The 15,281-nt window shown below is 39.1% G+C and overlaps 2 protein-coding genes and 1 pseudogene across 2 annotated transcripts; 1 reads left to right on the top strand and 2 right to left on the bottom strand.

Moving 5' to 3' along the window:
- Window positions 1-888: 888 nt before the first annotated feature.
- LOC147290033 (heat shock cognate 70 kDa protein-like) lies at window positions 889-7,936 on the bottom strand (annotated as a pseudogene).
- LOC147290034 (uncharacterized) lies at window positions 2,890-5,644 on the bottom strand. Its single transcript, XM_086234714.1, has 4 exons — window positions 3,928-5,644; window positions 3,721-3,839; window positions 3,198-3,630; window positions 2,890-3,083 (listed from the first exon to the last, which is right to left on the bottom strand). Exons 1-4 carry the CDS (start codon window positions 5,642-5,644, stop codon window positions 2,890-2,892), a joined length of 2,463 nt encoding a protein of 820 aa, XP_086090840.1.
- A 2,888-nt stretch (window positions 7,937-10,824) lies between the features above and the next one.
- LOC147290035 (uncharacterized) lies at window positions 10,825-15,275 on the top strand. Its single transcript, XM_086234950.1, has 8 exons — window positions 10,825-10,945; window positions 11,063-11,181; window positions 11,292-11,528; window positions 11,635-11,937; window positions 12,095-12,199; window positions 13,112-14,039; window positions 14,232-14,411; window positions 14,512-15,275. The coding sequence occupies exons 1-8, from the start codon at window positions 10,825-10,827 to the stop codon at window positions 15,273-15,275; spliced, it is 2,757 nt and encodes a 918-aa protein (XP_086091076.1).
- Window positions 15,276-15,281: the final 6 nt, after the last annotated feature.

The raw sequence follows: 15,281 nt of genomic DNA on the forward strand, positions 1-15,281 counted from the left end.
ATTGTCTCGAAGAACACAACTCCGAGTACGAGCTCCAATTTATTACAGTGACTCAAGTATTTTGTCAAGAGAAGCAAATAGTACGAAAATGATCAAGATGTGAAAGACATCAAAATTGGGTTTTCAAGCTAATGGGCCCTATTGAGGGTATAAAGAGAGCAGGCCCCCTTCGGGAAACCCCTTTTTTGGAAATTGATATTACGATATAAGACAACTTGGTAACCCACATTTGTGGCCCAATAACTAAGCAAATATGCATTTGCTCATTCCACATTCACTTGATCAGACTCAGGAAGAGCTATAATAAAAGTACTTTTTAAGGATTCTTACTCATTCTTATTAGCGCTATGGCATGCAAAAATTTGCATGAAAAAATGACTTTACCATTGTACTCACATGTGAGATATTCTAATATTTAGCTCTTTTTTTTGCTAAGTTTATTGATGGGATAAATCAAAGCTTACGAAGAACAAATTTACAACATCTGCAATTATAATAGCTAATAACTTATGGGATTCATAGATTATTTCTTGTGCGCCAATTTCACATAGCTTTAGGGAGTTTAGCTTTTAATGGGTACTTCCTATCCATTATCACATTCACATTTTATCTTTCTCAAACTTATGGTTAGATGACCTCTCTCATCCTTTGTACCCATATTTATGCATTTGTACCATTCTCTAAAAAAGAAAAATTACCTTGATTTTGCTTTTATGCGAAAAAATCAATTTAAACCCATTCCGTACTAAAGGACTTAATCTTGCTTGTGAGAGAGATTTTAGTGGGCGCACAACACAGTCGTTTTTAGTGGACAAATTAGAACACCTTTAACAAATAAATGCTTACAAAAAAGATAACTTGACTAGCAAATACCTCCACCATTTTCATTCAGAACTCAAGACCAGCACCATTGTGCATCTTCTCAATCTCTTGAAGGGTTAGAATTCCCTTGTCGATGGTATTCTGAACCGATTAATGTTACCATCGACAAGGGTATACTTGTTGAGAGTAATGTGGAGCAATGTCCCACATCGGAAAACTAAGGCTTAACATATGTGCTTATAAGTCTTGGGCCTCTCCACCCATTGCCAATTGGTTTTGGATTGGTTGGATGCTCTAATTCTATCATGGTATCAGAGTTTGGTTATTCGCGTGTAAGGCCCAACGGCCACACGTGCTCCCACGTCATCCATTGCCAATTGGTTTTGGGTTGGATGCTCTAATTCTATCAATACTAACCCATCAAGAGATTGAGAAAATGGTTGAAGAGGCGAAGAAGTACAGGGATTACGGGAAGGAGTGTTCTGCCATGGATGCTCTGTCTCATTTAATATCAGGGAGCAGAATTGCAAGCTCCTTCATTTTCTTGCAAATGGTTTCCATCTCATCCAGATTGTCCCGAACTTTGTTTTTGACCTGCGTTCCCTCAACATGGCTGCGTGCTTCATCAACACAATCAATGACGTCCTGAGCTATATAAGCTCTTCATGTTGTAAGCACATCCCTTCAGAGCAAATTCACATCAATTCCTTCACATCACTATCTCATTTGTGAATTGTGAATATTTGCGATTGTAATCCCTTTCTTTTGGCCAGTAGATCTGCATTCAGCGGAAACATTTAGGATACCATTGGAATCAATATCAAAACAAGCATCGAATTTAGTTTCACCCTTCGGAGCTGGAGGAATTCCATAGATCACTCTTTTAATTTAAAAATCCTCTTTTGCCTTATGAAATATTAAAATGATTTTTTAATCAGAAAAAAAAAAAATCATTTCTTCCCCTGCCTCTTCCTCTTCCATCTCTCCATTAGGGATGGCCACCGGCAGATTTATCTTTACCATCTCTGTCCGGTTAGTCTTAATGACGCCTGCACCAGTATAAGCCATATAAACAAACCTAGCTGCCTACCAGACACGGAAACAAAAGTTGCCCTTACCAGTTACCAGTATGAGCGATGTTTTCAACATGTTATGTAATTATGTATCAAACATAATAAGATCAAGACTTATTAAACAAAGAGTTTGTATGCTTAATTATAAACTCATATATAAGCATCAAAATGATTCTATAATATATGCTATTTCAGTCTTTAGCGTACATAGCACATTTATTAAATCTTCATTTTCCCAATTCCCTCACAATTTGTTCTGTCACTATTGCTCATGATTGTAATCCCTTTCTTCTGGCCGGTGGACTTGTCCTCAGCAGAGACACTCAAGATACCATTGGCATCAATATCAAAGCAAATGTTGAACCTAGGAACACACATGGGAGCTGGAGGAATGTCATGGAGGCTAAATTCCCCCAAAAAGTTGTTATTTAAGGTTGATGAACTCTCACCCTCATAGATAGCGAAGTTAAAAGAGTGGTCAAAGAAATGTTCTCCCTGATGGGAATTTTGCTGTTTCTTGGAATCACAACTCGCATGACATGTTTCCCTTCAGTCCGCACTCCAAGTGAGAGAGGGGTGACATCCAAGAGAGTGAAGCCTTGAAGCTTCCCATTTTGATTTCCACTCAAGACTGCAGCTTGAACAGCGGCACCATATGCCACAGCCTCATCCGGATTAATGCCCGTGCACAACTCCTTCCCTTCGAACCAGTGTTTTCAGACGCAAAAGCGTCACGCGAGGCGTTTGCAGTCTCGCAAGGTGAGGCGTAAGCCTTGACGCGTATAGCGTAAGCCTTTCGGGCATAAAAAAATATAATAATAAAACAATTATAAAAACAATTATATAGCTAAAAATAGCATTAATTGTCATTCATAAATAAAAATCATCCATATTACATATCAAATTCAATAATATTGTTCAAATTAAATAGAAATCCAAACAAGCATATTGATCTAACAAGATCATTCACAAAAACATAGTAAAAACAACCACTTCATTCATCCCACTCATTATCATCAATATCATTCAAACTAATATCACTATCATCCTTGTCCAAGGAATCGATGTGGGAAGGAGGAAGTGCACTATCAAATTGAAGAGGAGCTTCTATTTCTACTTCATCATCTTCATCCACAAGCATTGATTTTCGACCCTTGAGAAGGGCCTTGACTTTTCCACGACCTTTACCTACACATTTAATTGGAATTTCTAATTAACAAATAATAATAATGGTTAAAAACTAAAAAGTACACATCCAATGTAGCCTTCACTCCATAGTTCACTTTTAAATTTAATACTTACATAAGCTTTCACAACTTCTTCGTTTCCTTGAAGTTAAAGATGAACTAGCATGAGTAATAGGCACAAGATGAATAGGCTCACTAGGAGTAGGCTCAGGAACAGGAGTAGGCTCAGGAATAGGAGTAGGAATGGACTCTCGAGGTGTAGGAATGGACTCTCGGTCTAATATACTTTCATAGGTCACAATTGGCACATTTCTTATGGCATCGGTTTCAAATAGTTCTTGTGAACTAAGCCAAGTAAGATCAGTTGGAAGAGTGGGTTCTTCTGCCTCAGCAATCCACTCATCATCAGAAGCAATGTCATCAACTAGTATCGGGTCCATCTTCGCTCTCCTTCTAATACTTCTCTCTCTTAGAGAAGTATTATACTTCACATAGACTAATGCATTAAGCCTTTGATGTTCAAGTCTATTCCTTTTTTTTGTATGAATCTAGAATAAACATAAGAATATAAATATTAGAAGCACATTAATCTTTTGACACATTCACTTTTTCACACCACAAAAAACAAAGAAATTTACCGACTCAAAAGTGCTCCAATTCCTCTCACACCCAGATGCACTACAAGTAAGGCCAAGTACTCGCACCGCAAATGACATCAACTCGGGTGTCCCTCTCCCAAAACGTAGCCACCAATTTGCTATTAATAAAATCATGTCATTCAATTTGATATTTATTTAATGTCACTCAATAAAATAAAATATGATACTATATGTTAAATGCAATACCTGGAGATCTCAATTTCCTAGATTTGATGGCAATTTGACTTCCAAATTCCCCATGTGCAGCATCATACAAATCCAATTGGATATCGGCTTTAATACGTTCATCACCATCCAACATCCTATCCATGCAAGCATACAAACCATTCTTCACTTCTTCAACATTTGAGAATTTGTCTGAATAGCGCAATTGAGGGTTCAAATAATAACCAGCTGCATGTAAAGGTTGATGAAGTTGTGGAGCCCATCTATTATCTATTTTCTTCCACACTGGTTTGTACCTTTTTTCCACTTGTCCACAATTGATTGCAATGTTCTCTTTTGCAGCATCTATCAACTCATAGATATATCCCATGGCCGGTCTCTCCTCTGAGTCAACTTCTCTCAAAACAGATACAAGTGGAACAACACTCTTGATGCAAAATGCTAGATGAGACCAAAAGTTGGGATTATAGAGTATAGTTGAACGAGCCACAATACCTTCATGATTTTTTGCAAATGGACCTTCACACCATTCTTTGGAATTAAACATAGTCATAAGAGGTTGCTTTTGCTTATACATACTTTGAAGAGTAAGATAAGAAGTAGCAAACCTTGTTATTGCCGGACGAACAATCTCTTTATTGTTGGTGTAAGTTCTCATCAAGGCAAGAACCCAACAATGTCCATAAATAAATTTGACCACTTGCTTGGCACGGCTGATTGTGTTATCAAAAACTTTCAATTGGCTAATATCTTCTAGCATCAAGTCAATGCAATGTGCCGCACATGGAGTCCACCACAATTTCTTTCTCTTTTCCATTAGCCTCTTTCCTGCATTCTTGTAAACCGAAGCATTGTCCGTGATTACTTGAATCACATTCTCCTCCCCAACTTCTTCAACAATATCATCCAAATACTTGAACATTAATTCCCCATTTTTTATTGTATCGGATGCATCTATCGATCTCAAAAACCAAGTACCACTTGGGCTATTAACTAAAAAGTTAATTAGAACCCTACCTTTTCCATCAGTCCAACCATCAGACATAATGGAACATCCATATTTCTCCCAAGCTTTTTTATGCTCATTCATCAACATAGTAATATCTGCAACCTCTTCCTTAAGAACCCATGTCCTCAATTCATGCATACTAGGAGGCTTGAACCCAGGACCATAAGCAGCAATCCCTTCAACCATAGGCAGCCAATAAGGATCATTCACAACATTAAAGGCAAGTGCTCTTGAGAAAATAAAGCGCCCAATCTTTCGACACACTTCCCTTCTTTCTTCTTTTTTATATGCCGAATTTAAAGTGGTTTGTCGTGCTTCCGTAACAACAAACCTATCCATGGGTCCTTTGACCCTTTGTTCAGCACTAGATTGAACCATACGAATCCCAGAAGTAGGACTACTCCCACTTCCTGAAATTCCATAAGTCTCCGAATGAAGAGAATCCAAATCTATACTCCCCCCCTCCCCTCCATGACCCTCTCCAATCTCACGAAGCAATTCAGTTTGCCTTGATTTTGCATCCTTAAATTTTTTCAAAGCTCCAAGGCACTCTAACCTCACAACATCTGGGACTTTGCTGCAAGGTTTCATTCCATTGTGAGTGTGAGCTAAGTGCTCTTTCAGCCTAGAAATACCCCCACTGCATTGTTGATCACAAAACTTGCACCTTATATATTTTTCTCCACCAACCTCTTTTGCATACTTCCAAGCAAAATCCTTTCGACTCATGATTTTTTATCAAAAAATATCTGTCCAAAACACATCACATATTCATAATCCTCACAAGTCACAACAATGCACAATACACACAATATTCACAGATCACAAATATAATACCAGCAAAAATTCCCAATATTCATTATTCACAACAATTCACAATATGTGAAATGGCATTGGAGTTGAACAGGGTGGGGGGATAGGATTGTTTGTTGGGGTGGACTAAACCTTCAAACTGAATATATATTTTTATTCAAGAATCTGGTTTTTCAATAATCTAAAATCGTGTGTGCTGTCAATCATCCAAGCTATACAACTCTTCCTTGTGAGTTTACCAGTCATCACTCCCTTTGTTGCCCCAAGGAAAATTGCAATTCTAGCTTAAATAGCTTGCACATAGAGCAATATCAGAGAGTAATAATGCAATTAGCATAGCAAACTAGCACATAAATGAGGTAAGAATTTGACGAATATACAATTTACCCACAATTGTAAACCCATCAAAATTAGTCATCACAGAAAAATTTAGAGCAACAAAACAACAAATACCTTTTCTTTCTCTGGTAGCAAATCAGCAAAACAAGGGTCCGAGATTGGGACTGAGGGAGTGAGAGAGAGTCGGAAGTCACAGTGAGAGATGGAAGAACAACTCTTCACATCTTCATGGATGGGCTGCTGTCAGGCCTGGGTGGGTCATACAGGCTCTGTCGCCGGCTGCGCAGAACAGAGATGACCACCCTTGCTTGATCGGCCGCCGTCCGAGACCACCCAGCCGCAGCCGCCTTGTCGTCGTGAAGAGAGAACCCAGAGAAGTTGAGAGAACCCAGAGAAGCTGATAGGGCAAGGTCTGAAAACACTGAAGGGGTTTATTAAACTCTCAGCCCAAAACGACATCGTTTTGGGACTGAGTTTTTGAAAAAAAAAATGTCGCAGAGGTGGTCGCTGGGCGTCCGCCTTCAACGCTTGCCGTCGCGAGGCGTACGCCTTCAACGCCTTGCCGTCGCCTTTCAGTCCTTTTGCAGATTCCGGCGACGTCGTGCGCAATCGGCCGCCGCCTCGCCATGACTCGCGCCTTGAGGCGCGCCTGAAGAACGCCTTTGAAAACACTGCTTCGAACACATCCTGCAATAGCTGCTGCACCTTGGGAATTCTAGAAGACCCACCCGCAAGAACAACATCATGCACACTGCTTATGTCCATCTTACCATCCTTCAAACACTTGTTCACAGGCTCCATACACTTTTTGAACAAATCCATGTTCAAATCTTCAAATTTGGAACGGCTAATATTTGTACTGAAATCAATACCTTGATCCAAACAGTCGATCTCAATATCAGTTGAAGCCGTCCATGAAAGTCTCCTCTTCGCTTTCTCACACTCATTTCTTAACCGCCTAAGAGCCCTGGAGTTTCTACTAACGTCCAATTTATGCTTCCTTTTGAATAGCTCAACACAGTAATTCACCATTCGGTTATCAAAGTCTTCACCTCCAAGGTGAGTGTCTCCAGCCGTGGCCTTCACTTCAAACACACCAGAACTTATTGTAAGCAGTGACACATCTAAAGTCCCACCACCCAAATCAAACACCAGCACATTTCTGTTGCCGTACCTTCCGGCCTTCTTGATAAGGCCATAAGCAATGGCTGCGGAAGTTGGTTCGTTGACAATTTGCAATACATTTAGGCCAGCAGTGATACCAGCATTTTTAGTAGCCTGACGTTGAGAATCATTGAAGTAAGCGGGGACAGTGATAACAGCATTCTTCACAGTTGATCCGATGTAGGCTTCAGCGACCTTACGCATCTTTGCGACAACCATGGATGAGATTTGCTCGGCACCAAACAGTTTCTCATGGCCCTTGTGGGTAACCGCAATCATGGGCTTATCATCAGGACCTTCAATCACCTTAAATGGCCAGAGCTTTATATCACTTTGAACGCAGCTCTCACTAAATCTCCTACCAATTAACCTTTTTGCATCTGTACAAATATACTTAAGTTACATTTGCAATATTATATAGTGGGAAATTAATTAACATGCAGAAGATAAATATATAGACGAAAGGCTTTGTGGATGTGGGAAGATAAACGTACTGAAGACGGAATTGGCGGGGTTTCTGATGACCTGGTTAAATGCCGCATCACCGACCAATTGCTCAGTATCAGTGAAGGCAACGTAAGATGGAGTTGTCCTGTTGCCCTGATCATTCGTTATGATTTCTATATGATCGTGCTCCCACACTGCTACGCACGAATACGTTGTCCCTAGATCAATACCAATTGCGTGCTCTTCCTTTCCAACCATTCTCGATCAACTCAAAAGCTTGAACAAGATCATCAAAAACATGAAGAAAAAATTGTGAACATTGCTTGGGTGATCGAGTATCTATGGCTCTGTCTTTTAATTTCTACATAGGAAACCAGTCCTAGTGGGTTCATGGGTTTGTTTTCCAAACTCATAAACTAATTATAGCTAATAATCAAATGAAAATAGTATGAGAAAAAGAACAAAGCAGTCATGGAATTATTCTAGAGAGTTTTCAAGTTTTGATTGTCTTTCAAACTGAATATCAATGCCTTTTGTTTTAGATGAATTAAAATGGAATTATTCATCGAAAAACTAATTAATAACAATGAAATTAACGAATCCTCTCTTCCAAAGAAGAAGAAAAAACAATGAAAGAGTCTAGTAAAGGTAGCCAAAGTCAAATACCCTTTATGGCTTGAAATACACGTCCCACGGTTAAACTTAAATTAAAAACAGCAGCCACATGAATTTTTTGAGATTTCAAGTATTCATCAATTTGTTTGAGGTTTTACTTATACCCAATAGAACACTGCAACCTATACAACACGTTAACGATTTGTAGATACTCTATGTATCTAAAGCTAGCAGCCCAAATTCAGTGTTCGTTTATGCAAATTCAAAAAATAATGAATTATTAAAAAGAGAAAGAGATTCAAAGGTCTTAACTTTTAATCATTATAAAATAAAATAAAAAAAGTTGCCAAACTAAACCATCAAAGAAAAAAGATAGGAAAAAGGTCTTACCTTTAATATGAAGAAGAAGAGAAACTATCTAAAGCAGAGTAAACCAGCACCTTTCTTCCCCTCTCTCTGAGTCCCCAAACAAAATTTAAGAGTTGGGATGATTTCTTTCGAGAAGAATTAAAGAGAGAGGTAGGGAGAAGGAGAATGAGAGAATCAAGTCTTTTTTTCCTACTGATTAAGCCTATATACGTTTTCGGATGACCCAGGTCTACCCCAAGTCTCCTAGTTATCATAGGAAAAGGTTCTAGCTCTCACGTATTTGGGTCTACTCAAGGTTAATTACTCTTTACACACCCTTTCAACTTAGGTCAAATTAAATTATTGGTTCGGTCTTTCAAAACATAGTAATGTTAAGACCTAAATATTGAAATTGTTGCAATGTTGCGCTTTTGTTAGGTTCTTTCTTCCATTGCAAGCTACTTCTTTTATTTATATTAAAATAAGCATCATATAAGCATATAAGTATATAGCAATATCAACTAGAAGTACATTACAAAGTTTTTCTTTTTTAATCAGGTGAAGGGCGATTCAAATTTAATACCCTTACCTACAACTAATTGCACACATAAAAGTCAGGAAATAAAAAGGCATTAATCTTTACAAAAAGATGCATTGCAATCAGTAATCAATGGACTAATTAATATATATTATAGTTAGAAATCCATTTCTTCTTTTCCATCCATTTCGTTTTTTTTTTCTCTGATCTCTCTCTCTCTTTTTATTTTATTTTTTAATTTAGAAAGATGATAAGTTTAAGGTCTAAGTTTAATTTGCTCCCAAAATATATAGTACAAGGAATTTGGAGCTGCAACTTTTTTTTAGAAAAGAAGCTAGAGAAAAGAAAAGGATGTTTTTCCTTCATTTTTTTCCCCATCAAACAATTAATGTAAATCCAATTTTCTTCTTTCCATTAATAGCCGATCAATCATTGTAGTGGTTGTATTCATTGAGGCTTTCTCTGAAAGGGGATCTTAAACTGAGGCTTTGCCTTTGGGAAATTAAGAATATATATGATCGAAAACTTATTTGTAGTGTCAATTCCAGCCTATGTTTTGGTCTCCATTAATCCTAATTAAGCTGCATTTGTTGGCTTTTGATAATCAGCAGCATAAGCATAGGCCATATCACATCATTTTATATGTTCAAATCCAACTTGTTTCTTAGCATGCACACCACCCCAGTAATTAAAAAAGTGATGCTTCTTGAATGGCTAGCAATCTACAATGTAGCAAGTAATTTTCATTTCAACATTCAAATATTAATTAACTTTGATTCTGTTTTTCATTGTGGCCAACTGGCCATGGTAATTGGAGGATGAAATTTACAGTTAGGCCTTTCTCTTACTTGGAAAATAGATATAAATACAAAGAATAGCTGTTCTTCCACCTTAAATAGATCATTAAATGAATTGTATTTGGCAACTTACACCAACACGCTACATGATAAAAAAAGAAAACCTTCCCAACCCTTCAATTTTTCCTGTGATGAAATTAATGTTAAATTCCTAGTTTATACGGGTTTACTTGTAATTATAGGAATAAATTTATTTGCTATTTAGACCCTCACTTGTACAGGTATAAATACCTCTTTTATGTGATTAATAAAACAACTGAAGATTAAACCCTAAACACGTTATTTGTCATGGTATCAGAGCCACCCAAATTCCTACTCGTCTGCCTTAGGTTTTTGGTGGTGTGTTTTGGGTTTATCTTGATCTGAGATTTATTTTTACCATGCAATCATTGTTTGGTTAAAGTTCCTTGCGTGAGAATTTTTTCTTGAATCCTTGCTGCGTGAATCTTTGCTACTGTGAGAATCATTGTTCGGTTAAAGTTCCTTGCGTGAGAACTTTTCCTTGAATCCTTGCTGCGTGAATCTTTGCTGCTGTGAGAATTCTTGCTGTTGCGTGAATCATTGCTGCTGCGTGACACACCTGCTGCTGCTGCCCTTTGCTGCTGCGTGTTCAGCCACTGCATGACCTGCTGCTGCGTCTTGCTACTCACTACGCTCTCGTCGCTCACTCGATCATTGTTCCGCTGCTATTCTTCTGTTCTTAATTTGTTCTACTGCTACATTTTTTTTTATTCCATTGCTATTCCTCTGACCCTTGTTCCGCTGCTACAAGTTTGTTTTTGAGTATCATGGCTGACTCTTCCAAGACTGATGGCAAGAAGGCTGAATTGAGTACTCCTCCTACACTTCCTCCGGTTACTTTTAATGACTCAGTAATCACACCAAAAAAGCTTGATGGCACAAACTATGGTGAGTGAGCTTTGCATGCATAGAATAAAATCCGAGGTCGGAAGCGCTGGGGTTTAGTTTTAGGTTCTCATCCTGTGCCTACGGATTGTGATTCACCTGAATTTGAGGCTTGGGAAGATGAAAATTGCATGGTTAAGTCTTGGCTCTTGGATGCAATGACCAAGGATGTGCGTTCATTATTCATTCGTATGGCTAGTACCAAGGAGATATGGGACGCTCTCAAGAGGCAGTATTCTGTGAGTCAGGATGGTTCCAAGGCTTATTCACTCCATTGTCAGGTTATCTCCACTCATCAAATGGTCGAACTATTATTGAATATTATGGTATCTTGCAAAAACTTTGGCAGGAGGTGGATGCAATTCAACCTTGTCCTATGGAATGTTCGAGAGATATTGGGTTGTATAATGATATTGTTAGTGCTAATCAGCTATATGTTTTTTTGGCTGGACTTGATCCGCATTTGGATAGTGTTAGAGGGAGGATTCTTGCTACCTCTCATTTGCCTGATCTTCGCACTGCATATCTACAGTGTGTGATGAGGCTAATCGCCAGGATATCATGCTTGGTGGTCCTACTAATACTGGTATGGCCATGGTGGCCAGACCCTCAGGTGGTAACCGGTTCGGTTCTAGAAAGAATGAGACTCGGAAATTACACATTGTAATGGTACCAACCATGTGGTAGATAAGTGTTTTCAACTTCATGGGTATCCGGAATGGCATTCGAAAGGCATGAAGGCATCTCCAGGGGACTCTCCCTTTAAGGCAACCCAACCGGCTCCTAAGGGAAATTTGGTCAATACTTCTATTTTTGCTGCTAAGTCAGGTATATCTTATTGTGCTTTGAGTACTCCTGCTAATTCTTGTACAAATACATGGATAATTGACACAAGTGCCACTAATCATATGACTTGTGATAGATATGCGTTCCAATTTTTGTCGTCTAGTAGTCCCAAACCATTCATTACTAATGCCAATGGTGTGTCTTCTCCAGTACTTGGCATTGGCATTGTGTCTGTTTCGTCTCTTACCTTGTTTAATACCTTGTTTGTTCCGTCCTTAAACTGCAATTTATTGTCTGTTAGTCAACTAACTGCATCTCGTGGTTGTGTTGTTGTTTTCTTAATTTCCTACTCACTGTATTTTTCAGGACATCCATACCAAGGAGAGGATTGACAGTGGTAGAAGAGATGGGGACTTGTACTATCTGGACGGTGATACTTTGGGTCTAGATGGTGTGAGTCGGGCTCATCAAGTTAGTGGCGCTCAGTTAGTTGCAAATAAGAAGAAGATCTGGCTCTGGCATCAGCGGTTGGGTCATCCTTCGTTTAGTTATATTAGGCGGTTATTTCCCTCGTTGTTTCGTGGTTGTAATTTCCAGGATTTCCAATGTGAAACTTGTGTGTTGGCTAAGAGTCATCGAACAGTGTGGAATTCTTTTTGGTTTGGTTCACTCTGATGTTTGGGGACCTGCTCCTCTTTCTACCTTTAATGGTGTTCGATGGTTTGTCATGTTCATAGATGATTGCACGCGTATGACCTGGATTTATTTCTTCATAAGAAAAGTGATGTATGTGGAGTATTCCAATTGTTCCATAAGATGGTGAGCACTCAGTTCAATCGTTCGATTCGTATTCTTCGCTCTGATAATGGAGGCGAATATGTTAACAAAGGATTGACAGATTACTTTGGTTTGCATGGCATTATCCATCAAACATCTTGTTCTTATTCTCCCCAACAGAATGGGGTGGCTGAACGGAAGAATAGACACTTATTAGAGATTGCTCGATCATTGTTGATTAGCGGTCGCGTACCGACTTTCTTATGGGGCGATGCTCTTAGCTCGGCCGTGTATTTAATTAACCGCACTCCATATAGTGTTCTAGATTTCAAGTGACCATTGGATGTCCTTGCTGATTCTTGTGAGCTTCCGTCTATTTTGCATTTGGAACCTCGAGTGTTTGGCTGCGTTGTGTATGTCCATTTACATGGGCATCAACGTAACAAATTGGAGTCCCGAGCTTTGAAATGTGTATGTGTTGGCTATGGTCGTGCTACTAAAGGATACAAGTGCTATCATCCTCCGTCTCATCGATTCTATGTATCTATGAATGTCACATTTCATGAGGAACAACTTTTTTATGAGTGTTCCGAATTTTACCTTCAGGGGGAGAACGTTGGTGAAGGGTCGAATACCATAGATATGGAGTTTTTCAATGATTTCAGGTTACAGAAAAAAAAAGATGAGCAATGTAGTATCGAGCGCTCAGCAGGTACAGTGGGTGAAATACCTCCTCTGGTAGATCAATCTTGCTTATCTACAGACTCGGCGGTGCAGTGTGACAGTGATCTTTCTGACTCTTCAGTGTTTGGAGGTTTGTTTGATGATAGTACAACTCTCAGTCCTTATACTTCACCACTAATACAATCTTCTCCAGAGGGGTCTCATGAGGTACACCCTATTTCCCCTTCATTTCCTGATGATTTGAGTATCCAATCTGAGTCTGAGCTTGACACCTCCAGGTATAAGCTTCCACATAGGTCAACTCGATGTATTCCACCTACATCTTATGAACGAGACCCTAACGCCAAAGTCAAATACTCTATAAATAGTCATGTGTCTTCGCATAGGCTATCCAAGTCATATAAGTCATTTGTGCATCAATTATCTTCTGTATCTGTCCCAAGAAATTTGCAGGATGCTTTAGCAGATTCAAGATGGACTAAGGCAATGGCAGAAGAAATGGTGGCATTAGTGAAAAATAGGACTTGGGAGATGGTTCAGTTACCTAAAGGGAAGAAACCTATGGGATGCAAATGGGTCTATGCAATTAAACATAAAGCTGATGGTTCCATAGAGAGGTATAAAGCTCGGTTGGTTGCCAAGGGGTACACTCAGTCTTATGGAGTGGACTATCAGGAGACATTTGCTCCAGTAGCAAAGTTGAATACTGTGAGGGTGTTATTGTCTCTAGCTGCTAATATGGAGTGGCCTCTTCTTCAGTTTGATGTCAAGAACGCATTCTTGCATGGCGATCTTGAAGAAGAGGTCTATATGGGTCCTTCTCCTGGAATTCCTGAACTAGAACAGTCTGGTACGGTGTGCAGACTAAGAAAGGCATTGTATGGCCTGAAGCAATCACCTAGAGCCTGGTTTGGATAGTTCTCCAAGTCTATGAAGGATGCAGGCTATAAATAGAGTAATTCAGACCATACACTATTCATTAAAAGAAAAGGTAATAAGCGTACTGTACTCATTATATATGTGGATGATATGGTTTTGACAGGAGATGATCAGGAGGAGATGGCCTCGCTACAAACTTACCTGGCTTCTGAGTTTGAGATGAAACAATTAGGTGACCTGAAATATTTCCTTGGGATTGAAGTAGCAAGATCTTCACATGGGATCTTCTTGTCCCAGAGAAAGTATGTTCTTGATCTCTTGACAGAAACAGGCATGCTTGCCTGTAAGCTTGCTGCAACTCCTATTGATTGAAGTAGCAAGATCTTCACATGGGATCTTCTTGTCCCAGAGAAAGTATGTTCTTGATCTCTTGACAGAAACAGGCATGCTTGCCTGTAAGCTTGCTGCAACTCCTATTGAGCAGAATCACAAGTTGTTTGAAAGCTACAATTCTGCTCCTACTGACAGAGGAAGATATCAGAGACTTATGGGGAAATTAATTTATCTAGCTCACACTCGACCGGACATTGCCTATGCTGTTAATGTGGTGAGTCAGTTCATGCATGACCCACAAAAATTACATATGGATGGAGTTGAGCGTATCTTGAGGTATCTGAAATCCGCACCGGGTAAATGGTTGTTATTTAGTAAACATGACCATTTGGATGTTATTGGATTTACAGATGCTGATTGGGCAGGATCAGCGGATGATAGAAGGTCTACAGCTGGGTATTTCACCTTTGTTGGTGGTAATTTAGTTACTTGGCGAAGTAAGAAACAACAGGTGGTGTCTAGATCTAGTGCAGAAGCGGAGTACCGAGGTATGGCAAATGGTATTTGTGAGCTCCTATGGCTGAGGAAGTTGTTAATAGATTTGGGGTATAAACCCAAGGTCGCTATGACGTTATTTTGTGATAATAAATCTGCGATTAAGATTGCTCATAATCCGGTTCAACACGATCGTACGAAGCATGTGGAAATTGATCGTCATTTCATTAAGGAAAAATTAGAGGCTAGGATTGTTGATTTCTCTTTTGTGAAATCTGAAGACCAGCTGACTGATGTTCTTACCAAGGTTGTGTCCAGTAGGATATTTGATTGTTCACTTATCAAGTTGGGCATGTGTGATGTTTATGCACCAACTTGAGAGGGA

The sequence above is a fragment of the Dryas octopetala genome, chromosome 3, assembly GCF_963921425.1.
Source record: "Dryas octopetala chromosome 3, drDryOcto1.1, whole genome shotgun sequence".
In the NCBI taxonomy this organism is placed as follows: domain Eukaryota; kingdom Viridiplantae; phylum Streptophyta; class Magnoliopsida; order Rosales; family Rosaceae; genus Dryas; species Dryas octopetala.